Consider the following 25,193-nt stretch of genomic DNA (forward strand, 5'->3'; position numbering starts at 1 on the left):
CAACACTGCGAGAATCTGCGAGAATAAAACCTGTCCTTGAAACATCTATTCATTACCATTACTAATATAATAACCTTCTTGCTTCACCTATCTTTTATCCTCATATTCCCCCCCCCTTTTCCCTCCCAATTTCCAACCAAAACCATCACGTCCCACCCATCCATTTCCCTCCCCCCCCTTACCACAACTCCGTCCCAAAAACCGGCAAAAACACCACGCAAGCCTTCCACAAAATCATCACCGCCTGAACAACCGCCAGCGGCAACATCACCGCCCCCAAAACCACATTCCCCCCGCACAATTCAACAGTGTTCATCCAGATCGCCAAAAACGCCACGGTAAAAAAATGCCTAGCCAGCACCAACGGCCTCTGCATCATCCCTCCCATCAGCGCAACCGGCTCGTCCGTCCTACCCATCTGAAAATACCGAAAACACCCCCTCTGCAGCGCCCTCAGCTGCCAATCATTCGCCGCAAACAGGCTGTACAACGCCTGCGCCAAAACATTGATAATGCTCGTCAGGCTCTTCCGGCGGTAGTGAAACGTGCTCATTGCCGACGACACCGCTCCGTGATCAGACAGGTTAGGGATTTGCTCCGGGGAGAGCAGATACGACAAGACAACCACGTCGTTGAACGCGACAGTCATGCCTCCCCCCGTCAAGGGGTGGCGCATATTGTGCGCGTCTCCCAGGACTAAAACGCCAGGGGTGGTTGTCTGTTTCGTGGGCGGGAGCCAGCTGTTTGGCATTGATTTCGGAATCTTCCCGTCGGCGAGCGCCTTGACAACGGAGGGTTGGACTGATTTAGGGAGGGCAGGCAAAACGACGTTTTGGATGTATCCCCTCACTCCCCCGTTCTGAGGGGAGGCAGCCGCGCAGTCGAGTGGAACGTCGATCAAAGCCCTGGTTTCGCGAGTGCCGATTTGGTAGAGCAGGACGACCGACGCGTCCCCGATGCAGACGTGGCCGTAGTATTGCGGGGGAAAATCACAGTCGATCAACTCCAACGCATAAAACTTTGACTTGACGATGGGGGTCTTGTTCAGAAGCGGTTGTCTGAACTTGCTGGCGTAACCATCCGCCACGATGGTCAAGGGAGCAAAGAAGGCCTCTTCCTTCCTGAGGTTCTTCTCCTTGTCTGTTGTCGTCCTCGTCTTCACACCTAGTACCTCCCCTCCCTTTTGGACGAGATCTGTCACCTCTGTTTCGAAAACAGTGATATTCGGATGTTCATGACACGCCTTCCTCAGCTGCATGATGAACCTCCCGTGGTGAAACGCCCTCCCCTCTGGCCCTCTCCTGTCTCTCTTCTCCCCTCTTGTCACCACGACGTTTCCCTCCGGCGAGACAGTAGGGTATGGGATCGCGACGTCATCACCGCGGTACAAGACGTGGTAGCCGTAGCAAGGGATAGCATCGATGCCCTCCAGGCATTTCGCCAGGCCGAGTTTCTTGAGGGCGGCTACACCGCCCGGCTGGAGGAGTTCGCCTACGATGCGGTCGGGCTCGTGGAGCCAGCGCTCGAGGAGGATGACGGAGCGGCCTTGGTTTGCGAAAGAGAACGCGGCTGCGCAGCCGAAGACGCCGGCGCCGATGACGACGATGTCTGCTTCGTGGTGTTGCTCGCGGCGGGTGCGCTCGTGGTCGAGGGCGGATTTTGGTTTGGAGGCCATGATGATGGGCGGTATGTGTTGTGTGTTGCGGAATAGGTGAGAGGGGACGGGGAGGGAGAAAATATCAGACGAACGGTGAGGTCACCGTGGTGTCGTCGTGGCGGAAAAGAAAGGAATTGGCTTTTGGCGATTAAGTTTAGAGTAGAAGGTTGCAAACAAAACAACAAAGTCCCGCGAAATAACCAGCGCCTTTTAGACCGCCTCCCAATTCCTCTAATCGTGATTCGTCAATGGGGTGTCGGAGCTTTCTCTCTCTCTATCTCTCTCTCTATCTCTCTCTCTCTCTCTTCAAGAACACGAAAAGCAAAAGAAAGCAAATATATAAAACAAAAAGTGGTGTGTGTTTCCTGGCTCTCGAAATTGACCTCCAACCGATCTCGACGACAAATCGTCCCATGGCGGGAAGCACCGCTCATCGCCCCCGGTCCCAGCCAACCAATCACCGCCCGAGCGCATGGGCCCCCTTTCCCCCTTCTGCGCGTTCTTGCCCCTGATAAGTCCCACCCACCGCGACCCGACCGCTTCCAGAAATTCACATGTCAGTCGATGGCCAAGACGCTTGAATTCCAATGGCGTGGCCTGTTTTTATTCAAATATGATCATATTCGTCAAACTTTTCATGTTACATTTGTTTCCCTTTTTCGAATCCCCCAGTTCCCAAAAACCTCCCGATAATGCAATATGCTTGGTATATATGTATTGTACAACGGCCCTCCCCCCTTTCCCAACCCTTACGCTTGGGTCAACACCAAATGCGAACCATCCCCGCTCTCTATCCTCCCCCCTTTCCCAACCCTTACGCTTGGGTCAACACCAAATGCGAACCATCCCCGCTCTCTATCCTCCCCCCCTTCCCATAGGTACTATTCAACCAAGGGATCTCGTCAAAGTCCACCGGCGGATACCCAGCAGCAAGCGCGCTCTCCTTCATAACCCTCAGCGCATCCGTTCCCAGTCGTGCAGCGTCCACCCTCAGTATCTCCCTTGCTTCGACAATGGCTTTGATCGCCTTCTCCAGAACCTCATAGGCCTGCTCTTGTTTCGACTTTGCTGTCGTAGACTCTGGGTTCGGCTCGAACCTCTTGACGTAGGTAAACGCCGTCTTGAGCATGTTGAGGCAGGCAGTGTCCTCTTTGTAACTGCTGCTCAGTGCCCGCCCAATCGCTAGCTTCAGCCTCGCCACGTCGAGGAGTTTGGTTGCCGCACTGAGGATGATGCCAAAGTTGGCGAGGTTATAGCACGGTGATTCACCTTTGGCCTTGGCGGCATGAGCAGCGTAGACTATCGCTCCAGAGTAGAACCGCATCGTGAGGCATATCCTCGCTGCTTGGTGCAGTGCCGTGTCTGTGGGGTTGATCCCTAGCTCTTCTATGCCTCTGAGGCTATCCTGAACAACCATCAGCATGCGACTTGGGTGCCACGCCTTCCTTTCCCTCTTCATGTCTGTGAAGAGGTTGCGAATCTTCCAGCCAACGATATAATTGATGATTCCCTCCGTCTCAAGCCCATTGTCTTGTGCATCCCGCACGAGTTCGTACGCGTCTTGATAGCTATCCGGCTCAGCCTGCAGCTGCGCCTGAACCGCCAGCCGCAGTGTCCCATGGGAGACATCCATCCCCTCGTGTCGAGACACCCTGTACATCCTCAATGCCACCCTCGGGTGGCCGTACGTCAGATGCTCCTTCATAACCAGCGCAAGCTCCCTCGCATCCGCACACTTGCCCTTGTGCGGCAAAATATTGCGCTCAACACGTAGAGACAACAACCTCCCCCTCGTCGCCCTCCCCCCGCTCCCATCCCCCAACGCCGCCCTCACCATCACCGTCTCGGTGTACCTATCCGCAAACTTCGGACTCAGCAACCTCAGCTTCCGATAAAGCGTCCTCAAATCCCTAAACGGCATCTTCCACTCCCTCCTCAGAACCGTCAAAATAACATTGCTAAACGCCGCGTCCACCTCAAACCCCAACCCAGCACAGTACTCCAACCACTCCACCATCCTGCCCACATCCCTCCCCTTCGCATACTTCGCCCCCATCACGCTGAAGATGTAATTGTTCAGCGGCACCCCCAACCCCTCCACATACCCCCTCAAAAACCCATCCGTCTCCTCCACCGTGTGCCCATCCGCATACGCCTTCAGCACCGGCACAAAAGCCTGACTGTAATTCTTCATCCCCTCCGGATCGTCCTCCTCAACCTTCATCCTCTCAAAAATCGCCCTCACCGCCTCCCAGTCCCCCCCGGCAGCATAATGCCTCGCAAAAACCCCCAGCATCCTCACATCCTCAAAAACCACAAACCCATCCGCCGCCGACTTTTCAAAATACCACTCCGCCAACGCCTCCTCCCCAGCCTCGAGAGAAATCTCCACCATGACCCGGTACAGCGCGTCAGGGTAGAGCACCTCCTTCTCGATGCCCGCCTCCTCCCCAAGGGTATCAAATAGCCTCTGAGTCCCGCCAAAATCCTTATTCCTCCTCCAGTGCGCCACCAGCAACCTCGTAGCCAGCTCGGACGGCATCTTAAAGTCGATACCCCTGTACAGTTTTCTCAGCGTGTGCAGCACATCATCTGCCCGGTGGTTGTGCGCCTTTTCAACGCAATCGACCGCCAGCCTGGCGATGTCATACAGCGACACCGAGTCCGGCATGCAGTTTGCGTAATTGAACCGGAATATCTGGATCGCCATCTTGTAGCTGTGTTGCTCGGCCAGTTTGGTCAAATACCAATGCGTGAACTCGGGAGTTGCGTCCCCCATACGGAGGGCATAACCATGGCACCGCCGATAAATTTCTCGGCCGTTGATGAGGTGGCCAGCCGCGAATCTCGCTTCAAGCAGCCTCCGGCCGGTTTCGTGGAGGCTGGGGTCAACCACGGGGGTTCGGTCCGCAATTTTGGGACGGTAGACCACCGCGGCGAGGTCGAGGATGCGCAGGCGGGCGTCTTGGTTGGATTTGAGGGTTTCGGCGTGGGCCAGGAGGGAGCGGATGAGGGAGGATGGTTCAAAGGCGTAGTAATCGATTTCGTTGATTTTTCCGCTTCGCAGGACTCGTGCGAGGACGTTGCCTGCTTCTTCGAGCATGCCTGCTTCTTGGCAGGTTCTGCAGAGGAGGGCGGTGCCGGATAACCAGCCTGGTTGTCCTGTGATGGCGCTTTCGGAGTTTTCTAGGACGAATTGAACGACGTGGCCGAGCCGGGTTGCGTTTTTGGAGATGCAGGCCTCCTGGATTAACCTTAGGATCTTTATTGTCGAAGGGAATTGAAGGGACTGGACGGTGTTGAGCCACGAGAGGGAAGCGGTTGGGTCGGTATTCTGTCCAGCCGTCTTTCCTTCAAGCTGTGTCGTCGATACTGTGTTGGTGGGCACATCAGGAACACCTGCGCCGGTGGTAGCCTTCCTCTGAATGGAGGAGATATCCCGAAAAGACCTCGCCTTCACAGAAGCCTGATGCTCCCTATACCATTCCGGAACCGCCACCGACCTCTTCACTCCCTTCTCCCGCCCATCCCGCCACGCAGCAGCATTAAACTCGGCAAAAGGGTCCAATTCCGGCGGTTCAGCCACCCTTCCCCCTCCCACCTCACCCTCTACCCCAGCATCTCTCTTCTCCTGCTTCTCCAAACAAGCCCCTCCACACCTCCCCCCCCCATCCGCAGGCGAAAGCACAACCGGCTCCTCATCAACCTGCACAGCCCGCTCCTGCAACACCCTCAACCTCGTCCTCCCCCCTCCCGGCCTGTACTGCCGACAGCTCTTGAGCCTCTCCCCGTTCTCCACAATCCTCAGCGCGCTGTTTATCCTCCGCCTCCGATCCTCGGCAATAATCGCAATGGTGCAGGTCGTGCCCACAACAAGCCCTTGGAGCGCCGTCAGGGCAGCCTTGGAGGGCACAGGTAGATTCGGCGGCATCGTGGTGGTCGTCGGCGCTTGGTCTTCATTTCGTCCGGCGCATTGCTGGAAAAAGAAAAGAAAAGAGTCGTCAGATTCCCTCCCCTCTGAAACTGCCGTACGTCCCGTAGGTTGGTAAACTCAATCGAGCGCAGCGGCCATCATACGAGAAGAATAATTATTTTTTTGGGGGCCGAATGACATGATAGTTACTAGTTTGCGAGAAGCTCCCCCCCAAGAATGGGTCCTTCAAGCTGAGATTCAAAGCCGCAGCCAATCACAACCCCGCCTTCTTGGGGGAGCTTAGGCGCGCCAAGACAAAACTGTTATGGTTGCATTACCCCGAGAATTAACTGCAGCTGCTCTATGTAGCTCCGCTATCACCAAGCCTTTCAAAGATCTTCAGTTGTTATTATATCTTGCTGATTGAGGAGTTCATACATCTATCCCATCTATCTCCTTAAAAGTCTGTCTATCCAGCCCAACCCTCCCACCCATCCTCCCAAAAATAACGCCCACATGAGTTAACCTCCCCTCCACCTTCCCTACCCATGCATGTCGACATCTTTTCATATCATACAATGGTCTATATACAAGTACATTTCATGCTGCGCGCCATCTATTTACCCTAGATCTAAACGACCTCCCGGCGCTCCATCGGCATGTACTTCTCCAGCTGACGGAGAACATTCTGGTACAAGAACAGCATGCAGCCGCTCTGAATGCTGGTCCAAACAGCCCTCGGCCCAACACCCCTGAACCACCCCCCAATACCCTCGCTCTTGTAGATGATCTTTAGCCCAGTCATGACCGAGGACGTGTTGAGCGTTACAGCACCGGGTTTGGGCGTGTGTGTCGAGGGCGACGAAGTCGATATCAACCGCTTCTGCAGTTTTGGGCTCGCTGCTTCGGCGACTGGTGTGCCATGTTGTCCGTCTTTGACAACGGCAGGCTTTGCGATCACGGGCGAAGACTGTCCTGGTACCTCAACGACCTGGGTTTGGAGTCTCGTCTTCACAACGTCCAACGGGCATGTTATCGTCCCGGCCAAACCGCCCGCTGCCGCACCAGTCAACAGCTCGAGCTGCCAGCCAATATCCCGGCCGTCCTTCCACTTTCGAGCCCAGGCTTGACCCTGCTCGTAAAACATGAACTGGAGGGCCGAATAAGGCAGATCGCGCCATAATGTGGCACCGTAGCCGTAAAACAGAGCCGAGGGGCCTTCGTTGCGGACAATGGTCCTCAAGGCGTCTGTTGTTCCCCGATAGTTGTACCCCGAGGCGAAATGCGGGTTGTTGTATCGTCCCTGAAGCTGGAGTCTTGTCTTGAGCACCTCGGACGGAACATAGACAAAAGAGGCAACAAAATCGCCGAAAAATCCTGCAGAAAACACAACCATCAGCCCACGACTCTCCCCCAAACATCAACCCCCCACCCTCCCCTCTTCAGAAATTTCCACTAACCAGCCGTGAGATATGTCAAATGTGGTTGAATGCCAAAGTCCAACATCTGCCTCTTGCTCCATTCATAGCTCCCAAAGAACAAAACAGTCCCCGGAAAAGAGCCAAACAACGCCGGCAGCCATCCACCATATAGCCCTCGCCGTATCCCTTCCTGTCGCCAAATCTTGTAATACGAGGATCCGAGAGACGTGTACTTTGGTGGAATGTGAGGGTCGCCCTGCTGTCGTGTTTTTACCGTATCGAGCGAGTGCATGAGCATATCGCCGCTCGTACCGCCTATCCCGCCCGCAAGCATGCACTGCACAAAAGTGAAGACAGGTCAGCGCACAAGTCGTCGGACCGCCGGAAAGCCCTCAGAAATCGAGAGAGAAACCAGCGGCAAGAAAAGAGAAATTAGAGTACAAGTGACGACGCACGTGCAGGTAAGGCGGGCGGCCTTCCAGCTGCTCTCCATCTTCGGATTCGGATCTCATATTATGCTGAATTTCTGGAGTGGTGGTATGCTGCGAGAGGATGCCCGGTGTCTGGGTAATAACATGATGGTCGAGGGGGGACTGCTGGCTCGAACTCGGCGACGACGACGACGACGATGTGGTGGTGGTGCTATTGCTACTGGCGGCGGCAGATCCAAAGCCTAGCACCATCGCTGGCCCCGGGGCAGAAAAAAGAAGAGAATTGCGCTATGCGCCGCCCAGGCCAGGGGGCTCAGGAAAGAAAATTCTCTCGTTATTTTTCTCGGCCTTCGAGTTTCGTCACAGGGTTCTGGCGTCGTCGGATTTGGGGTTGCTGCGCATATCGCAAATTCAATGTTTCCCAGTTCAAAATTCTGGGCGGCACCTGGTGCTCCAGACCTCCGATCTTTTTTCGCTAGCGTCATTGGTGTCTCTTGGCCCGTGCCATGCACACCCCTTCTCTCTCTAAGAGAGAGACATGCATTTTGAGCCTCTTGAATTGGCATTTACAACTGTTGTACACATTTGATACTTATACCCATAACCCATAACCCATAATCCATAAATATACAGCCTTTCCCATGTCCCTTATCCGTTTCCTTTGCGTGACCATTCCCACAACCACTCCCACAACCACTCCCATACCTTCCATCCCTCTCACGCCCTCACAACCCCCCTCCCCGGCACCTCGGGAACAACCCTCACCAACCTCCACCCCCTCAAAACATAAACCACCCGTCCCGTAACCAAACCCGCACTGACCGGCCCATAGTAATTACTATCCCTACTCCTATCCCTATTATCCCCCTCCACCCAAACATGCCCCTCCGGCACCACCATCCCAACCGGATACAACACCTTCCTCGTCGGCCCGTCCGTCCCCCAAGTCGCAACCGGCTTCGGTATAATCCTATCCCCCTCCAAACCCACCACTCGCTTGACCACAATCTTATCCGGATCAGTTGGGCTCCTGTTCCCATCATTAGCCAAAACCGCCGTCCCCTTCCCTTCCTCTTCCCCTTTCCCTTTCCCTTTCCCTTTCCCTTCCCCTTCCCCTTCCCCTTTCCCTTCTCCTTTCCCTTCCCCTTTCCCTCCCCTCACCTCCCTCCCTCTCCATGAGATAAACATACCTAAAAGTCACCACCTCCCCCCTCCTCAACCCCTCTCTCACCCCAGCCTTCCAAACCAAACACCAATCCCTCCCCAAACCCTCATTATACCCCCTGTTCAAAAACGGGTACATGCTCGGCCCGTTGACAAGGGTCACCTGCGCAACGTAGGTATTGAACCATATAAATGCCGGGAGCCAGGTCGCGTATCGAAAGAGGTAGTGGCCAAATTGTCGTGCGAAGCTTCCCTTTTTTGGTATCCAGGACGTCCATCGTGGGGCCATTTCATTGAGAGGGTGATGTGTCTTGACGCCCAGGTGAAATTGTTGCTTCAAGTGATAGGTACAAGATACATGCAGCTCGAAAGCTGGTGAAGGATTGACTGACGTGCCGTGAAGTGAGGTAAGCTTCTTGGCCGGCGAGAGATGGGATAGATAAGATAAGGAATTTAGAATAGTGGAGGGGTAGTTTTCGGTGAATGCACTCAGGCAACAACAACATCAGGGGCAAACAGCCCAAGGCTAAAGGGAGATACGAGATGCATGTGAAAAGTCAAAATACACCCATCGCCATGTTCTTCTAGATGGTGGCGTTGAATACATCATCCCCTTTTCATGACCAAATTACAAAGCAAATGACCACCCCCCAATCTTCATGTCTAAACCCTCCGCTGCCAGACATAAACCCCCAACTCGATCTTTGTGTATACTGGCACTTTTGTACCCTCATCATTCATCTTAAAACGCTATGAGACATCGAGAATAGCCATGTATCTATCATGCCCACGGCTTTTTGTCCCCCAAAACGCCTGCCCATAAACAATGTATGCATTAAACCGTCTCGGGGATGTTGTCGTCAGACTCGCTGACCGACTCGTCACCGCTGACCTCGGCGTTCTCACGCTCCCTCTTCTCCATAAGAGCCTGGAGCTCGGCATCATCCGACTCGGTGACGGCCTTGGGCTCCATCTTGACCACCAGGTGGCCGCCAGCCGCCTCGATGCTTGTGCGGATGTCCACGATGGCCTCCTCTAGCCGAGCGATACCTGCGTTCTTGTCCAGGCACGTGTTGGTAAGACTGCGAGAGAGGTTAGCACAGTGTGTTTAGAGCATATCTCATATTCACTTACACATAGAGAGGAGGAGAAACAAGTCTGCACTTGACCTGAGTATCGGCAGTGTTACGGGCCTCAGCGGTGCGGAGGGCAGTCTTGATGGCATCGATACCTTCATAACCGAAGCAGGTAACCTCCACATCGGCACGGACCTTGGTGGGCTGGGGGGTAAGACGCTTGCCAATGTAAGACTTGAGCTCATCGGCAACCGGGGTGCTGGGGAACTGGATATCGTTCCAGACATCAGGGTTGCTACATCGCCGTCAGTATGCGCTCAGCACCCCAGCACGACAGGTATACATACGTGATAGAAAGCTTGAAGGCGTCCAGCGAGTGGCCGTACTTCTTGTTGAGCGGCCAGCCTATTGTCTCATAGAGGGTCTCGATGGGGGTCTCGGTCTTCTCAGCAACGTGTCTCATGATGGAGTGCACAATCTTGGACTTGTTGTAGCGCTCCTCGCAACGAATGATATCCTCGGGCGACACGCGACGCTTGGAAAGATCGATATACCCCTTCTCCTTGTCGACACGGAGAACAACGACAACCTCATTGCGACCGACGCGGATGAGCTTCTGGATCGATCTGATGCGCCGTCTGGAGAGTTCGGAAAGCAGGATCATGCCGTCGATGTTATCGTACTCGAGGAGTTTGACATAGGCTCCCATATCGGCGATCTGCAGCACCCGGTCAGTACCTGCATACGAGAAAAACGACCCGGCAAGCGACCTGAACGTACCTGTTTTACGTTCACCATCACAAAGGAGTCGATTTCGGGGTACTTCTCCTCGTAGAATCTGCAGTTGGAGAGCGACATCTTGACTGTGCTTGCCGTTCCCAGGCGGGGCGAACTCGGGATATGTGTTGGTGTTTGTTGTGAGGGAGAAGTTCGACCAGTCAAGAGAAAGGTGCGAAACGGACGAAGACGGTGCTTTGGTGTCTTGGGAAGGACCTGGAAATAGTTGAGGCTCTTGGTATCGCTGTGTTCAACACTTGCCCTTTCAAAGAACAGTCATTGGGGCCCGCCCCGCGAAGCAAAAATCGGTGCCACCACTGAACAATACTAGAAAGTGGGCTGTGGCTGGTGCGTCTGGCCATTGGTGGGGTGAATTGTGGCCCCACCCTTCAAGAGCAATAGGCTTCCCTGTCGGGTTGAGCCAAAGGTGGGATGAAATGTGGGGGTAATTTTGGTAAAGCTCTGCGTAACATACGGTATTCTCTCTGCTTGGCGGCCCACCTGCGCCAGAATTCCGCAGAAGACCTACGTCAACGGTTGGAGCTCCAATCACACGCCAACCTGCCACTCCTGCCAGGAACACTTCAAATCTGAACAAGGGAGGTCGGCTGGCCGTTGCTCCGTCTGAAGCCTGAAGTATAAATCTGGTAATTTTGGAGATCCCTTCTTCCTTTGAGCTCTCACAATCCGTTTGTTGCTCTTGTGGCGTTCAGGTTCAGTTTGGGGGTTGCTGACTGTCTTTCATTGGATTATTGATACCTCCTCCTGCTTCCTGTCTGGTCATGAGCAACAGCCGAGGAACGAATCCGATATGATATTTCAAAGTCACGCGTCCTTCCCAACAATACCCGATAACTTTCCGGGTGACCGTTTCTCGTCTCAAAAGCTACCATCAGCACCAAGCACGCCCGAATCGCCATGACGGAGCTTAGTACAACCGTGGCGGTTGCTGCCGCTGCGGGCTCCGGTGCTTTGTCCTCTGCCGTAGCCACGGCCAGCGATGTAGCAAACATCCACGGCTCGTCATCTTGGCTGGGCATGTTCACAAAGGTCCTCATCTGGGTTTTGCAGCTCCTGTCAGCAATACTCTACTATGTCATCAAGCTGGCCACCATATCGGTCCCGACGCTGCTTTACAACAACCTGTTCTCCAAGAGCTGGACCGTCACCATGAACGCAACAACGCTCATGCTCATTATAGCTGCTATTGCCTTGGGCATGGCCTACTTTGTCCGCTATCACTATCTCACTTCGTATGAGAGATTGCCGCCAGAACCCCAACGCAAGCAGCCGAGCATCGAAATATTCTCAAACACCAGGGAGGAGGATGCGAAGGCTGCCTTGGCCACCTATCTGGACCAGTTCATCAGCGCTATCAAGATCTTTGGCTATCTGGAGGCTTCTGTCTACCATGAGCTCACCCGAAGCGTCCAAACTAGGACACTCATAGCTGGAGAAACTTTGAATCTGGAGGAAGAGGAGGGGTTCTGTCTGGTGGTGAATGGGCTGGTGGAGATCTTTGTTAAGTCAGGGGAGAACCGTTCGTTTGCTCATAGCCCACATATCAGCGCTGTGGACGGGTTGAGTTCAAGCGACGATGAGCATTCGATTCCTGGGCAGCAGCGTTACCAGCTTTTGACCGAGGTTCGCAATGGTGCGCCCATGTCATCGATTTTCTCCATTATGTCTCTATTCACCGAAGATGTACCCCTGAGGTCTCCAGAAGACGAGGTGCCTGGACCTGGTCTGTTTGCTGGGTATCCGCCGAGCGCAGGCTATCCGCCGAGTGCAGGACTGGGAGTAGTACGTCCACGTCTGGCGCCCATGTCACAACCAGTGACACAGCCAGGGACACCTCAAAGGCATGATTCTGCGACGAGCTCAATAGAGAACCTACCAGAATCTGTCATTACACCCGAGACTCCTGTCTCTGTTGATACACTGCCCCATGTTCCGCCAATCAGCCTTGACACAGGCACGGCCAGCAGGCCAAAGAGACCAATCCCGAAGCGGGCAGCAACCAGCTCTGCTCATCCAGACATCATTGCGAGGGCGACGGTGGACACAACCATAGCCATCATTCCCGCCAGTGCCTTTAGACGTCTAATCCGCATCTATCCCAAGGCAACCTCACACATTGTCCATGTGATACTGTCGCGATTCCAGAGAGTCACGCTCGCCACTGCGTACAACTACTTGGGTCTGACTGCGGAGGTCATGCAGATTGAGCGCAACATGCTCAAGTACACGACACGTGAGCTCCCAAACCACTTACGGGGCGACGCGCTGGACAGACTCAAGGAGAAATTCAAGAAGGAGAGGGAGCGGCTAGGCGAGGAAGAAGTTGGTAAGGGGATCGCTCTCCACAATGCCGGAGCTGGCCGTCGCCGCCAGTCTCAATCTACCTTGCGGAAAGACGCCGTGCTGCAAGCCTTCGCAAAGCAAAGACACCGATTGCTTGTTGGTTCGGGTGAGGGCCCCAGCCCCGGGGACCTCTTGGGAGACATGCAGGCAGCCAGAAGTGGTGGCCATCACCACCGAGCTCCCACTCTCTCGGCCACCTCACCTCAGTTTGACCTGCATGTCCCACGGGAAGCCATGTCTCCCCTTGCCCAGCGGACTCCCAACCCTTTCAATACGCTGAGGAACCCCCATGTGTCCATAGCCAAACGGGAATCAGTCGATGAAGATAATCTCTTCAGAGAGTCCATCCTGGAGTGCATGTTCAAAGCCCTGGGCTTGGCTAATAATGGGACAGTCAAGGACACGGATTCTGTTCAGGCGTCTCCACGGCTAGTATCGCTTGATGGGCGCCGCCAGAAAGCCGTCTTTACTACTGGGGCATTTGGTCTCATGGGCGGCGTGGGGGCATCTGCTGATGGCGATACAGAGTCGGTAGCTTCTACAGGATTTTCTGCTGTTCCAGTCAACCCCACTGTTCTAGCACAAGAAATGAGAGACGAAGTGGAAATCGTCTTCTTCCCCAAGGGTTCGGTACTAGTGGAGCAAGGCGAGCGGAATCCTGGACTTTACTATGTTGTCGATGGCTTCCTCGATGTCTGCACCCAGACGGAGGATGCGCACTCGGATATTATCCACTCGTCAGGGAGCACGTCGCTGCATGCTATGGATAGTTACGAATCACTCTGTGCACCCCACCAGAGACACTCGTCGATACCCGGAGCAAAGGATGGCCACTTTAGGAACGCACGCAAGAAAAAGACGGGACGACGGAGTGTGGCGCTGATCAAGCCTGGCGGGCTGGCAGGCTATATCGGGACGATTTCGTCCTACAGATCATTCATCGACGTTGTCGCCAAAACTGATGTCTATGTCGGCTTCCTGCCGCTGACGTCGATTGAGAAGATTGTGGACCGATATCCCATTGTGTTGTTGACCATGGCCAAGAGACTGACAAACCTACTTCCTCGCCTCATTCTGCACATTGACTTTGCGTTGGAGTGGGTTCATGTCAATGCCGGACAGGTGATTTTCAACGAGAAAGAAGAGAGCGAAGCCATCTACATTGTGCTAAATGGACGTCTCAGGCTAGTAGAGCAGCGAGAGGACGGTGGCAGCAATGTCAAGGCCGAGTATGGTCAAGGCGAGAGTATCGGTGAGCTCGAGGTTCTCACAGAGTCGAGCCGCTCAGGAACTTTACAGGCCATTCGTGAAACTGAGCTTGTCAAGTTTCCACGCACTCTGTTCAACAGTCTGGCACAGGAACACCCCAACATCACGATTAAGATTTCCAAGATCATTGCATCCCGCATGAGAGCGCTGATCGACGACCCCACCAAGATGTTGAGCCCTAAGGATTCGGGCAGCAGGATATCAACCATCAGGATCTCATCGACACTCAACCTGAGGACGGTTGCTATCCTGCCAGTAACTTCGGGCGTTCCCGTTGTGGACTTTGGACACAAGTTGCTCAGTGCTCTGCAACAAGTTGGCGTTCCCAACGGGGCTACGTTGTTGAACCACGTCGCGGTGCTCAACCATCTGGGCAAACACGCCTTTGCCAAGATTGGAAAGCTCAAGCTTAGCCAATATCTTGCGGACTTGGAGGAAAAGTACGGGCTGGTGATCTACATTGCGGACACCAACCCTAATACTCCGTGGACGCAGACCTGCATCTCTCAGGCCGATTGCGTGTTGTTAGTCGGGGTGGCTGAGGGATCGCCGGAGATAGGGGACTATGAGCATTTCATGCTGGGTCTCAAGGCCACTGCCCGCAAGATCTTGGTCTTGCTGCATCCTGAGCGGTATTCTAACCCAGGTCTTACCAGAGCTTGGCTCAAGAACCGGCCATGGATTAACGGTGGCCACTTCCACATCCAGATGGCCTACAGTCCCACACTGCCGCCAATGCACACTGGAGCCAAACGAACCCTTAAACAAACAGTTCAAAACATCCAAGCCGAGATTCAAAAGTTCACCTCCCGCCGTGTTCGCCATAGCTACATGCCTGACGCGCCTTACAAAGGCGACTTCCACCGTCTCGCCCGTCGCCTCTGCGGGAAGTCTGTCGGTCTGGTTCTTGGCGGCGGCGGAGCCCGTGGCATTGCTCAAATCGGCGTCATTCGCGCCATGGAAGAAGCCGGTATTCCCATCGATATCATTGGAGGCACCTCCATCGGTGCTTTCATCGGCGCCCTCTACGCCCAGCACGCCAACATGGTACCGATATACGGCCTTGCAAAGAAGTTTGCCGGTCGCATGGCAAGCATCTGGCGTTTCGCCCTCGACTTGACCTACCCCTCTGCCTCGTACACCACCGGCCACGAATTCAACCGCGGGATTTACAAAGCCTTTGCCAAAACCCAAATCGAAGACTTCTGGCTGGAATACTACTGCAACACGACGAACATTTCCAAATCCCGCGCCGAGTTCCACACGAGCGGTTACGCATGGCGATATGTCCGCGCATCCATGTCCCTCGCGGGTTTGCTCCCTCCCCTTTGCGACGAAGGGAGCATGCTCCTCGACGGAGGGTACATCGACAACCTCACCGTCTCGCACATGAAATCGCTCGGTTCCGACGTCATCTTTGCCGTCGACGTGGGCGCGCTGGACGACAACACGCCGCAGCAGTTTGGTGACACTTTGTCCGGGGTGTGGGCGTTTTTTAACAGGTGGAACCCGCTGAGCAATGTGCCCAACCCGCCCACGCTGGCGGAGATCCAGGCGAGGTTGGCGTATGTGAGCAGTGTGGATGCGTTGGAGAGGGCGAAGACGATGCCGGGGTGCTTCTACATGAGGCCGCCGATCGATGAGTATGGGACGTTGGACTTTGGGAAGTTTAACGAGATTTATGAGGTTGGGTATGAGTATGGACGGGGGTATCTGAAGGAGTTGAGGGAGAAGGGGGTGTTGCCGTTGATTGGGGAGGATGGGAATGGGGGGAAGGAGAGGGGGGATGGGGGAGGGAAGGCGGGGTTGAGGAGGACTATGGCGCCGAGGAGGAATAGTATCTGATTTTTTTTTTTTTGGAATTTTTTATTTTTTATTATTTTTGTTTTTTTATTTGTTGATTTATTTATTTTTTGGTTAGCGAGGGATGGGGGTGTAGATTAGCGTTTTTGTTTTTGGGGAGGTGTAAAAAGGGGCATGCATGTTTGGTGTTGTTGGTATTTGGTATTTATATACATGTTTTTTACAAAGAGTCTAACGAGAAAGAATTTTTTTTCCAAAACTTCCAGCCATGATTATTACTCGCTTTTTATTTTTATTTTTACATGGTGTTGGTTATTCCACTCCCACAATCGATCCAACCCCCGAGTATGAAAAATCACCACAAAACAGTAGTATTACAAACCATCCTCTGCTCCCGGACCTGGTCGACCACCTCCTTTTTATGCCAACACCTCGCGAAACGTTTCGCTTCGGAGGGGTGATCAAAGCCGATCAAGAAACGGGAATACACCTTGATTTCTTCCCCCTTTTTCTTCTTATCCCCTGTCTCCCCGGTAGAATTATCATTTTGCGACTCTGGCAATCCTACATAGCTCATCGTCGCCCTCAGCGGTGTGATGGCGCCCTTTTTCCTGGTTTTGGGGAGTATCCCCCAGGGTGCGCCGTCGTTTTGGATCAGATGGGATAGATACCGGGGTGTGAGCTTGCCGTTGCTCAGGCGGAGGAGGATGAAATTCCCTGTTGCCTGTTGAGGGACATCGGAAAAGGGTTGGGGGATTGGTAGTAGACGGGCTTGGTTGGTCTTTGGGAGGGTGCTGGTTAGGAAGGAGGTTTGAAGGCTTGACAAGGGGTGGATGGAGGAGGTTATGGTCGGGATGTGAGGGGGGATGAGGGAGTGAGGTATGGATTGGGGGGTGGGGGGAGGGGGGAGGAGAGATAGGAGGGGAGGGCGGAGCGGGAGAGGGAGTGTTGGGTTTTGAGGAGGGAGAGGTAAGATAGGGCTGAGGGGCGGGAGGGGAAGAAGAGGTAGAAGATTTCGGTTGGGGAGAGGTGGTGGGGGGTACGGTGTTGGATTACTATAGCAGGCGGTTAGTCTTTTTGGGGGCAAGAAGGGGAGGGGAGAGGGAACCTTTGTCGGGACCGCTGGTCCAGCCTTGGACGTGTTGGCCTGAGGGGGAGACGCGGTAGAAGTCTGATTCTAGGAGGTCTCGGGGGGCGGAGAGGATGAGGACTGTTGGGGCGTTGGGGTCTTTGTCAGTGGTGGTGGTGGTGGTGCTGTCATCGGCGAAGGTGGACTGGAGCTGCTTTAGCCATTCGCCGAGTTCTTGGTCGTCGTGGAGGGATATTCGGGGTGGTTCGGGGTCATCGTTTTGGGCGGCGGTGGCGGTGGTGGTGTTGCCTAAGGGTGAGGCTTTGGATGGTTGGGGGGTGGAGGCTTTGGGGAAGAGCCGGTTGTAGAGGGAGGGTTTGGTTCTTTTTTGGTGATTGGTTTTGGGTTCTGATGAGGATGCGAAATGGCGACGGGCTACTGCTGTGAGTTGCCATGGTTGGGAGGTGAGTGGCTGCAGTATTTGCAGTCGTTTTGGTGGCATTTTGTGAGATGGCTTATAGAGTTGTGAACTGTCGAATAAGTGTGAGCGAGTGGGTGTGAGTGAGAGGTGGTTGTGAAAACTGTGCCAAGACACGGCCCCACCCACGGCGCCGGGAACGCCTTCCGAGCCGGCGCCGGCAGGTCGCTCTTTCCTGAGAAATATTCCAAATTCTAGGTTTTTGGAAAAAGCGTAATTAGTTTATGAAGCGTTATGTGGCTCACGAGCGCCCCAGATACAAGCCTCATTATTCCCAAACTATTTCTTCCGACAGGTAAGCATCACAAATTTGCGCATGTTGCAAATTTCTTTCAGGTGTCAAAATTACTAACTTGGACCTTCAGATATCTCGCGTACGCCTCTCAAAATACTCAATAGGCGCTCAAAACACATCAATAGGCCTTAAATTATCTTCAATAGGCCTTATATTATCTTTGACAGGCCTTGAACTATATTTGACAGGCCTAGAATCATCTCCAATACGCCTTCGACTATCGCTTTGACACCTTCAAGAGATCATTCGAGACGTCAAAATGAAGAGTTTAGACTTCCGAATCCGGAAGCTACACGTCAACACCGACGCCGACAAGCGTCTACAGAAGCGACAACCTTCTCGGATCTATGTCAACGAGGAGGCTCTGATCGAATTAACGGGCTCAAAAGACGGTGGCAAGGCTGTCTGTATCGAAAGGATCCATGAGCTAAATGCTGTGAGGCGTGAGGCCACTCTGTGGAAGGCCCCCGAAAAGCTGGATAAAGCCGTCACACAAATGTACGACGATTTTCGGACTGCCTGCGGCTTCAACCTTGGCGAGCAAGTGCGCATCACTGCGCTTGGCGGAGCTCTCCCAGACGCCGATGAGGTCATCGTCGAGCAAAAGCCGAGCGAAGATGGTTCGCTACCAGACCCCATTTTCCCCGAAGATCTCCCAGGCTGGATTGTTCTTATCGCAGGGCGTCTCTCACAAATCGAACATGTACATACCGGCTGGACCATCAAGGACCTCTACGTCCGGGGCCCAAAACGTTCTTTCATTGTCACCTCGGTCAATGGGAGGCCTACTGGTAACGCACGCTATATCGACAGGAAAACCCGGCTGGTTGTTGGGACAGCGGCGCGCACGAACGAGACTGGCGAGGGACCAGTCAAACCTTTGGAGAGGAAACTCGAAGTACGGGGTATCAATGGTCTGGACGCACCCCTCAAGAAGCTCAACGACCTGCTGCGAGCCTTCACCTTTGGAGGCATCAAGAAGAGCTTCACGTTCCCAGGCATCGTCATCCATGGTGGCCACGGCACTGGGAAGACAATGCTCCTCAACAGTCTAGCCCACACAGGCTGGGGAACAGTTTTCCGTATCAAGTTCAAGGACAAACTCGGCGAGATTCAGGAGACTTTTCAGACAGCAAAGCTTCAGCAACCAAGTATCATCCTGATCGACCAGCTCGAGAGGCTGATTGACAAGGACCGCAGCAACCGAGATGCCGTCATTCTCGCCCTCTGTGATTTGTTGGACGGCCTGGCGGCAGAGAAATCGACGAAGGGAGAGGCCCCCCAGGTGCTCGTGGTGGCCACCTGCTTGGATTATACGTCCGACATACCCGAAGACCTCAAAGACCCCGGTCGGTTCACTTCTGAGATTTACCTTCCCATGCCAGACGTAGAGGGTCGCCGTGAGATTCTCTCATCGTTGGATCTCTGTGTTCCACCAGACCAAGAGGAGGAGCTTCTCAGCCAACTGAGTGCAAGCACTCACGCCTACAATGGCAAGGACTTGAGGCGGCTGGCAGACGAAGCCTGCTTGATCGGTACAACCCGTCATCTATCGACACTTACGGTTTCTGCGCCCACCCCTGACCAACTTCGCCTTCTTTCTCCTCCACCCGAAGCCGAAGAGGACGAATCTGCTCCCGCTTCGGCGCCCGCCACCCTCATTCCCGCCGACTATCACAATGCGCTCCGGCTTGTCCGCCCTTCCCTGATGCACGATATCAACCTCAAGCCGCCCCCGATCCACTGGGACGACATCGCCGGCCAATCTCTCGTCAAACAGTCCCTCCGCCGCGCCGTCCGTTTGTCCTTGGAACCCCCCGAGGTCCTCGCGCAATTCTTCGACCGTCCCCCGAAGGGCTTCCTGCTGTATGGACCTCCAGGTTGTTCCAAGACCATGGCGGCTCAAGCCATGGCTACCGAATCCGGCCTCAACTTCTTCGCTGTCAAGGGTGCCGAGCTGCTGAACATGTACGTTGGTGAATCTGAGCGAGCCGTCCGCCGATTGTTCCAGCGTGCCCGCGAGGTTGCCCCCAGCATGATCTTCTTTGATGAAATCGACAGCATCGCCGGCCAGCGCTCTGGTTTCTCGTCTTCATCTTCCAAATCAAACGGTTCCAGCGGCGGTGTCAACGTTTTGACGACGTTATTAAACGAGATGGACGGTTTTGAAGCCCTCCACGGCGTCGTCGTCCTGGCAGCGACCAACCGTCCCCATGCTCTTGACCCGGCGTTGCTTCGCCCAGGTCGATTCGACGAACTGATTTACGTCTCACCGCCAGACCAGGAGGCACGCCGTGCCATCTTTACCAAGGTCGGTGCCAAGAGGAAGATGAACGACGACGTAGATATCGACAAGTTGGTTGAGGATACGGAGGGCTATTCCGGTGCAGAGATCAAGGGTATCTGCGCGGCAGCAGGAGTGGCGGCTTACGATCGGTTCATCAAGGAGGGAGGTACGGACGTGGGAATACGGATGGGTGATCTGGAGCATGCTATTAGGAACCAAAAGAAGCAGATCACACGGGAGATGATCAAGGGGTTTGAAGACTGGGAGAGGCAGTTTGGGAAGGTTTGAAGGCCTGGAATTTTGTGAATTAGGCGTAGGTACTATCTACATAGGCCTTTTTGGTATGTAAACAGGCCTTCTTGGTATCCAAGTAGGCATTCGTACTATCAAAATAGGCCTTTTTGCCATTTTATTGTGCTTTTTAGAACCGAAATATGTGGTTTGATTAATATTGATCTGCCTTTTTACTATTTTTATAGGTCTTCTTGAAATGTCAAGAGACCTACCATATGTGTGAACATGCCCCTTGACTATCATTGAAGGCGTTCTGACTAGCCAAGTTTTAAACAGCTCTCTTGGGAACCATTCCAGCACACTCATTGGGCAATGCAAGAAATGCCCTCACCTAGCACAAACCAGCAACAGACCGGAGGGACCGTCGGTGGTGTTAAACACAGACAGACTAGTCCTCTCGCGGTTTATTTCCCCTATCAGAATGCCACTTGGATTCCAAGACAATGACTGACATGGGATAAATTTAGCGACAAACCCCCGCCATTTTAGGGGACTTTTTGCCTCTCCACAGCCCCCTCCCCCCCCGCCCCCCCGGGGTCCCCCAACTGAGTGCCGAAGTGACGTCAAGTAACCCACCATTTCTCATCACGGGGAGCAGACAATCCCAAGGTCGCCATCAGAGAAGCAGTCACGAGCCAGCCAAAAGGGAAGGGAACAAAGATAGCGTGTGAAGTGCGACTTGAAGCACTGTGGGAGCAACAAGAAACACAAAATAGTATTTTTTTTTTAATTTTTTTTTTGGTTACGCTACCTAGGTTATTCACTGGCGCTGGCACTCCGAACGACTGACTGAATGTTGACAACGTCTTTTTTTCCCTCTCCCCCTTCTTTCCCCGCAGCCCACTCGCGGTTCAGCCTTCTCTATTTTTTTTGTTTTACACCCGCCGCCGCAGCTTATCCCTTGCGAACGGTTGTCTGTTTCGTTGCCTGTGTGTGTCGCATTCTCATTTTGCCCCTGTCGCAAAACTATTTTGTGACCAAGACCGCGCGCAACAAAAGGCAAAAAGAAATCAGTCGTAATATTCAACATATCGGCAGCGCGCGCGCGACGTAGGACACGACACACCCCCATCCTGTTCCTGTTGTTTCCTCCCTCCCTCTAGCCCAGCCTCGTTGTTCCCCAGACGAGCAAACAGACTGAAACGAAACAGGTGGTGGTCTGTTACTCGTGTGTCTACACAAACAGACAAACCCATCTGAACTACCATAACCCAACCTTCCCCGACCTCGATAATAATACCAAATCATCATACCAAAATAATCATCCAAAAAACACACGGTGCGACACCGTCACCAAAAAATGTCGTCCGCCCTCGAAGCCAAAATCGTCATCCTCGGCTCCCAAGGTGTAGGCAAAACCTCCCTCGTAACCCGGTACTGCAAAGGCGCCTTCGACCCAGCCAAAACAACCTCCACCGTCGGGGCATCGTTCATGACGAAGAGGGTAGTAGACACAGACACCGACACCCTCGTCCGTCTGCAAATATGGGACACCGGTACGTTGCGTCCCCCCCCCCTCCTCTTCCCTTCGTTCTCCCCCCTCCTCTCCCTTATCCCAAATCACTAACTAACCTCTTTTCCCTCCCGTCCATACAGCCGGCCAAGAACGCTTCCGCTCCATCTCCCGCCTCTACTACCGCGGCGCAAACGCCTGCATCCTCTGCTACTCTATAACCGACTCGTCCTCCTTCCACGAAATGTCCCTCTGGCTCACCGAGCTCCGCCGCAACTTACCTTCTGACATCATCCTCCACGTGGTCGGGACAAAGGCGGATATTGTCGCGAAGGACCCTTCGAAGAGACAGGTTCCGTTTGAGAGGTGTATCGCCTATGTGGCGGAGAATCTCGCGCCGGGAAGGGGATCAACCCCCCCTCCGTCCGCCACCCTTCCCTTACCCTTTGCACCGTCTTCTTCTGAACCAGCGGCTTCGTCGTCGAACCCGAGATCGAGCGGGTTGTTTTCGGCTATATCGTCCACCGACCCTGGACCGAAATCTCCAAGCTCGAAACGGTCTTCTGGGTTTTGGGGCCAGGAGGTGGGGTGGGATGCCTGTCATGAGATTTCTGCCGAGAGCGGGGAGGGGGTAGAGGAGGTTTTTAGGGTCGTGACGAGGAAGCTGGTGGAGAGGGACAGGAAGATGAGGGCTGATTTGTTGGCTGCTAGTGGGGGGAGGTTGGATGGTGGCGGGTATATGGGGCCGGAGACGCCTTTTTTCTCAAGTGTAGCTGCTACGGCGGGGACGGATGATCAGGATGGAGGGGGGCAGGGGGGGTATTTTGATGCTAGGTTTGGAGTAGGGGGGAATAGTGGGGGGAGTTTTAGGGTGGGAAGGGATAGGAGGAGTTGGTTGTTTAGTCCGGGGTTCAGCACGCCAGGGTTGGGGACGGGGGATCAAGGCCAGGGGCAGTATGTTGATGGGCAGAGGGGGGGGAGGTGCTGTTAGTTTGGAGTGTGGTCGGGAGGAAGGGAAGGGAGGGGGAGAGGGACAAGGAGGGGGGGGGAGGATATGATACCCAAGGAGGAGGAAGGAAGGTCTGGCACTTACACACATTAAGCATATGAGCAACAATGGCATCGATGGGGCAGCGTTACATTTGTTTTGGACTTTTTTTTTTCCTCCTCTCTTCTCACTGTTTTGAGACTTTTTTTTTTCATATATTTTTTGTTCTGGCATGGCATAGCATTTTTTTTTCTTTCTTTGTTGTTATCTTGATTTCTTTTAGCAGACACCAACAAGCCAGAAATTGGGAAATTCATGGGATGGATATACTACCTAGCGTATTATGTGTATTAACGAGCACACACGATTGCATGGCGAGGATGGATATCTGGTTTTCGAGTTCTTTGACCGTTCGAATTATATCCTCATTTCTGTTTCTGTAAATTCATCCGGTAGCAAGAGCGTTTGATCAAAAGACTCCCACCAGCAAGAGATAACCAGCAAGAGATGTATACCACGATAAGGCATCAATTCCAACCCGACCATATGTCAAGTCTCCAAACACATCTGCAGTGTGATGTGAACACGCTGTACCTACATTGCTGACCCCTTCCCTCCCACCTGCATGTGACAGCTACTCACACACGCACCCTGCCCCCCCCCACAAGCACTCTCTCCCCTTCCCCAAGGATTCACATCTTCATATCTCAATCCAAGGAAATATCTCATGTACAAATATAATTAATAATTAAGGTATGTATAGACTTGTGCTCTTGCGCGTGCCCCTTGCCCGCACCAACGCCCTTTTCCTGTATGCGTTGTATACATGGGGCGTTAGTTTGCAAAACTAATCGCAGTGCAATATGCTGTGTGTGTTCGTGTAACTTTTTTCATCAATCACATCCCTTATCCTTCCTTTCCCTTTCCCTGTCCTGTCCAAGAACCAAAACCCACCCTCCCGCCAAACCGACCCTTTCTGATCTTTTTTCGCCGTGACTAACCGCCCATCACATCCCATTATGGGATGGTCGGTCAACCGGGCCCCAAATCCTCTCCGAAAAATCAACCTTCTATAAGAGTATGGCATCACATGCCCACCACCATTTACTGCGCCTTCTTGGCCCTAATCTCAGCCAGCTTGCGCTCGCGACGCTTCTTAGACGCCGCCTCACCGGCCTCGGTGTCAAGGCAGTAGTCCCACCAGCGGAAAGAGGAGGCATAGTTGCCAATGAAGCGCTCATGGTGAAGATCGTGGTGGTCAGCACCAGCCCAGAAGGGGAGGATGTGACGAAGAGACCAGGGGAAGTCGTAACCGCTGTGGGCGTCGATGGCCTGAAAGAGGCGGAGGACGATCCAGAGGTACATGGTCACAAGGTGGAAGTCGTTGGTGACCAAAGTCCAGACAATGGGGCAGCCGACAATGCCGAAACCGAGGAGCATAACTTCGATGGGAGAGGCGTACTCAGCGGCGAGACCGAATGGGGCGCTGTAGGTGTGATGGAGCTTGTGAATCGACTTGTAGAGGGGACCGTAGTGGAGCGCGCGGTGAAACCAGTAGTGCCAGGCATCCTCGAGGATGAAGAAGATGACGATTTGCATGGCGATCTTCCAGGCGGGAGGGAAGGGGACACCGTACTCCATTCCGAAGTAGGTGGCGATGGGGTGGAAGAGCCAGATCTGGGGGAGTTCGACGGTGCAGTGACTGATGAGAACGAGAGCGGCGCATTCCCACTGCTCTCTCCATGTTGGGACCTTGGTCTGGGTGGTTGTTAGTCTGAGCTGTTGTGAATGTGCTTGGTTGCGCGCAAGAAACTCACGTTTTGCAACTTCCACTTGTTGAAGAAGGGGATGGCGTCGATGATGATCCAGGGGAGCGATCTGCCAAAGTAGACGAGCTCGTGCATGACGAAACTCATAATACCCGTCGCGATTGTGTCATTCTGCATCCAGAGGTACCAGGACTAGGTGGTTGTCAGCATGCTCGTTCGAAAGTGTTGAGATTGGGGGTGGAGGTTCGCGCATACCGCCCAGAGACGCTCGGCAACATTGAGGTCGACGGCGGCCTTGGAGACCTCGTCGAAGACATTGGAGAAAGTAGCTGTTGAACCCAGACCAGCAATGGTCGAGTTGCTGTACAGAAAATGTTAGCTTTCGCCATGACGCGACCGGAGCGGTGAACGGGATACGTACAGAGCGGCGTACGCCATGATGGGTGATTATGATAAGGGTCCGCAAAGGCAGAGAGAAGAGGGAGTGCAAAGTGAAGATGTAGAGAGAGGTCGCTCCAGCCAGGAGAAGCGGTCGTAGATAAGGGAAAAAGAGGGAGGAAGAAAAAAACAACGGCCCCCAAGTCGAAAGCTGGTCGCGCACGCAATCGAGGAAGATAGGGGAGAGGCAACAAAAAAAGGGTCAGGGATAGGATGGTTTTTTATCGAGAACTACTGGCACGGTTTG

General features: G+C 53.8%; 10 protein-coding genes across 10 annotated transcripts; 3 read left to right on the plus strand and 7 right to left on the minus strand.

Moving 5' to 3' along the window:
- Window positions 1–178: 178 nt before the first annotated feature.
- On the minus strand, window positions 179–1,675 carry ERG1 (Squalene epoxidase; the record flags this gene model as incomplete). Its single annotated transcript, XM_062881042.1, has 1 exon — window positions 179–1,675. One exon carries the CDS (start codon window positions 1,673–1,675, stop codon window positions 179–181), a length of 1,497 nt encoding a protein of 498 aa, XP_062729292.1.
- A 585-nt stretch (window positions 1,676–2,260) lies between these two features.
- Window positions 2,261–5,588, minus strand: QC761_605950 (uncharacterized protein; the record flags this gene model as incomplete). The annotated part of the gene is made up of 2 exons (XM_062881043.1): window positions 2,261–2,411; window positions 2,476–5,588. The coding sequence occupies 2 exons, from the start codon at window positions 5,586–5,588 to the stop codon at window positions 2,261–2,263; spliced, it is 3,264 nt and encodes a 1,087-aa protein (XP_062729293.1).
- Window positions 5,589–6,063: 475 nt separating this feature from the next.
- QC761_605960 (uncharacterized protein) lies at window positions 6,064–8,163 on the minus strand. Its single transcript, XM_062881044.1, has 3 exons — window positions 7,447–8,163; window positions 7,031–7,328; window positions 6,064–6,947 (listed from the first exon to the last, which is right to left on the minus strand). Exons 1-3 carry the CDS (start codon window positions 7,672–7,674, stop codon window positions 6,202–6,204), a joined length of 1,272 nt encoding a protein of 423 aa, XP_062729294.1. The 5' UTR covers window positions 7,675–8,163; the 3' UTR covers window positions 6,064–6,201.
- Window positions 8,164–8,201: 38 nt separating this feature from the next.
- Window positions 8,202–8,875, minus strand: QC761_605970 (uncharacterized protein; the record flags this gene model as incomplete). The annotated part of the gene is made up of 2 exons (XM_062881045.1): window positions 8,202–8,537; window positions 8,579–8,875. The coding sequence occupies 2 exons, from the start codon at window positions 8,873–8,875 to the stop codon at window positions 8,202–8,204; spliced, it is 633 nt and encodes a 210-aa protein (XP_062729295.1).
- Window positions 8,876–9,130: 255 nt separating this feature from the next.
- QC761_605980 (uncharacterized protein) lies at window positions 9,131–10,778 on the minus strand. The gene is made up of 4 exons (XM_062881046.1): window positions 10,443–10,778; window positions 10,010–10,380; window positions 9,721–9,957; window positions 9,131–9,668 (listed from the first exon to the last, which is right to left on the minus strand). Exons 1-4 carry the CDS (start codon window positions 10,518–10,520, stop codon window positions 9,422–9,424), a joined length of 933 nt encoding a protein of 310 aa, XP_062729296.1. The 5' UTR covers window positions 10,521–10,778; the 3' UTR covers window positions 9,131–9,421.
- A 579-nt stretch (window positions 10,779–11,357) lies between these two features.
- On the plus strand, window positions 11,358–15,917 carry NTE1 (phosphatidylcholine and lysophosphatidylcholine phospholipase; the record flags this gene model as incomplete). Its single annotated transcript, XM_062881047.1, has 1 exon — window positions 11,358–15,917. One exon carries the CDS (start codon window positions 11,358–11,360, stop codon window positions 15,915–15,917), a length of 4,560 nt encoding a protein of 1,519 aa, XP_062729297.1.
- Window positions 15,918–16,044: 127 nt separating this feature from the next.
- Window positions 16,045–17,619, minus strand: QC761_0090770 (uncharacterized protein). The gene is made up of 2 exons (XM_062872963.1): window positions 16,984–17,619; window positions 16,045–16,930 (listed from the first exon to the last, which is right to left on the minus strand). The coding sequence occupies exons 1-2, from the start codon at window positions 17,444–17,446 to the stop codon at window positions 16,719–16,721; spliced, it is 675 nt and encodes a 224-aa protein (XP_062729298.1). The 5' UTR covers window positions 17,447–17,619; the 3' UTR covers window positions 16,045–16,718.
- On the plus strand, window positions 17,488–20,292 carry AFG2 (AAA+-type ATPase; the record flags this gene model as incomplete). Its single annotated transcript, XM_062872964.1, has 2 exons — window positions 17,488–17,717; window positions 17,957–20,292. The coding sequence occupies exons 1-2, from the start codon at window positions 17,657–17,659 to the stop codon at window positions 20,290–20,292; spliced, it is 2,397 nt and encodes a 798-aa protein (XP_062729299.1). The 5' UTR covers window positions 17,488–17,656.
- Window positions 20,293–20,931: 639 nt separating this feature from the next.
- Window positions 20,932–22,742, plus strand: QC761_606010 (uncharacterized protein; the record flags this gene model as incomplete). Its single annotated transcript, XM_062881048.1, has 2 exons — window positions 20,932–21,794; window positions 21,895–22,742. Exons 1-2 carry the CDS (start codon window positions 21,599–21,601, stop codon window positions 22,740–22,742), a joined length of 1,044 nt encoding a protein of 347 aa, XP_062729300.1. The 5' UTR covers window positions 20,932–21,598.
- Window positions 22,743–23,424: 682 nt separating this feature from the next.
- On the minus strand, window positions 23,425–25,170 carry ERG25 (C-4 sterol methyl oxidase). The gene is made up of 4 exons (XM_062881049.1): window positions 24,930–25,170; window positions 24,764–24,869; window positions 24,557–24,700; window positions 23,425–24,497 (listed from the first exon to the last, which is right to left on the minus strand). Exons 1-4 carry the CDS (start codon window positions 24,944–24,946, stop codon window positions 23,844–23,846), a joined length of 921 nt encoding a protein of 306 aa, XP_062729301.1. The 5' UTR covers window positions 24,947–25,170; the 3' UTR covers window positions 23,425–23,843.
- Window positions 25,171–25,193: the final 23 nt, after the last annotated feature.

Source organism: Podospora bellae-mahoneyi, chromosome 6, assembly GCF_035222275.1.
Source record: "Podospora bellae-mahoneyi strain CBS 112042 chromosome 6, whole genome shotgun sequence".
NCBI classification, from domain to species: Eukaryota; Fungi; Ascomycota; class Sordariomycetes; order Sordariales; family Podosporaceae; genus Podospora; species Podospora bellae-mahoneyi.

Coding starts and splice junctions, on each gene's coding strand:
- QC761_605960 (XM_062881044.1), bottom strand. CDS start 7,674: ATGGTGCTAGGCTTTGGATCTGCCGCCGCCAGTAGCAATAGCACCACC. Junction 7,329..7,446: donor GCCGCCCGCCTTACCTGCAC/GTGCGTCGTCAC, acceptor ACTTTTGTGCAG/TGCATGCTTGCGGGCGGGAT. Junction 6,948..7,030: donor TTTGACATATCTCACGGCTG/GTTAGTGGAAAT, acceptor TGTTTTCTGCAG/GATTTTTCGGCGATTTTGTT.
- QC761_605980 (XM_062881046.1), bottom strand. CDS start 10,520: ATGTCGCTCTCCAACTGCAGATTCTACGAGGAGAAGTACCCCGAAATC. Junction 10,381..10,442: donor TGATGGTGAACGTAAAACAG/GTACGTTCAGGT, acceptor CGGGTGCTGCAG/ATCGCCGATATGGGAGCCTA. Junction 9,669..9,720: donor GTTTCTCCTCCTCTCTATGT/GTAAGTGAATAT, acceptor CCTCTCTCGCAG/TCTTACCAACACGTGCCTGG.
- QC761_0090770 (XM_062872963.1), bottom strand. CDS start 17,446: ATGCCACCAAAACGACTGCAAATACTGCAGCCACTCACCTCCCAACCA. Junction 16,931..16,983: donor GACCAGCGGTCCCGACAAAG/GTTCCCTCTCCC, acceptor CGCCTGCTATAG/TAATCCAACACCGTACCCCC.
- ERG25 (XM_062881049.1), bottom strand. Junction 24,701..24,763: donor TTGCCGAGCGTCTCTGGGCG/GTATGCGCGAAC, acceptor ACAACCACCTAG/TCCTGGTACCTCTGGATGCA. Junction 24,498..24,556: donor ACAAGTGGAAGTTGCAAAAC/GTGAGTTTCTTG, acceptor ACAACCACCCAG/ACCAAGGTCCCAACATGGAG.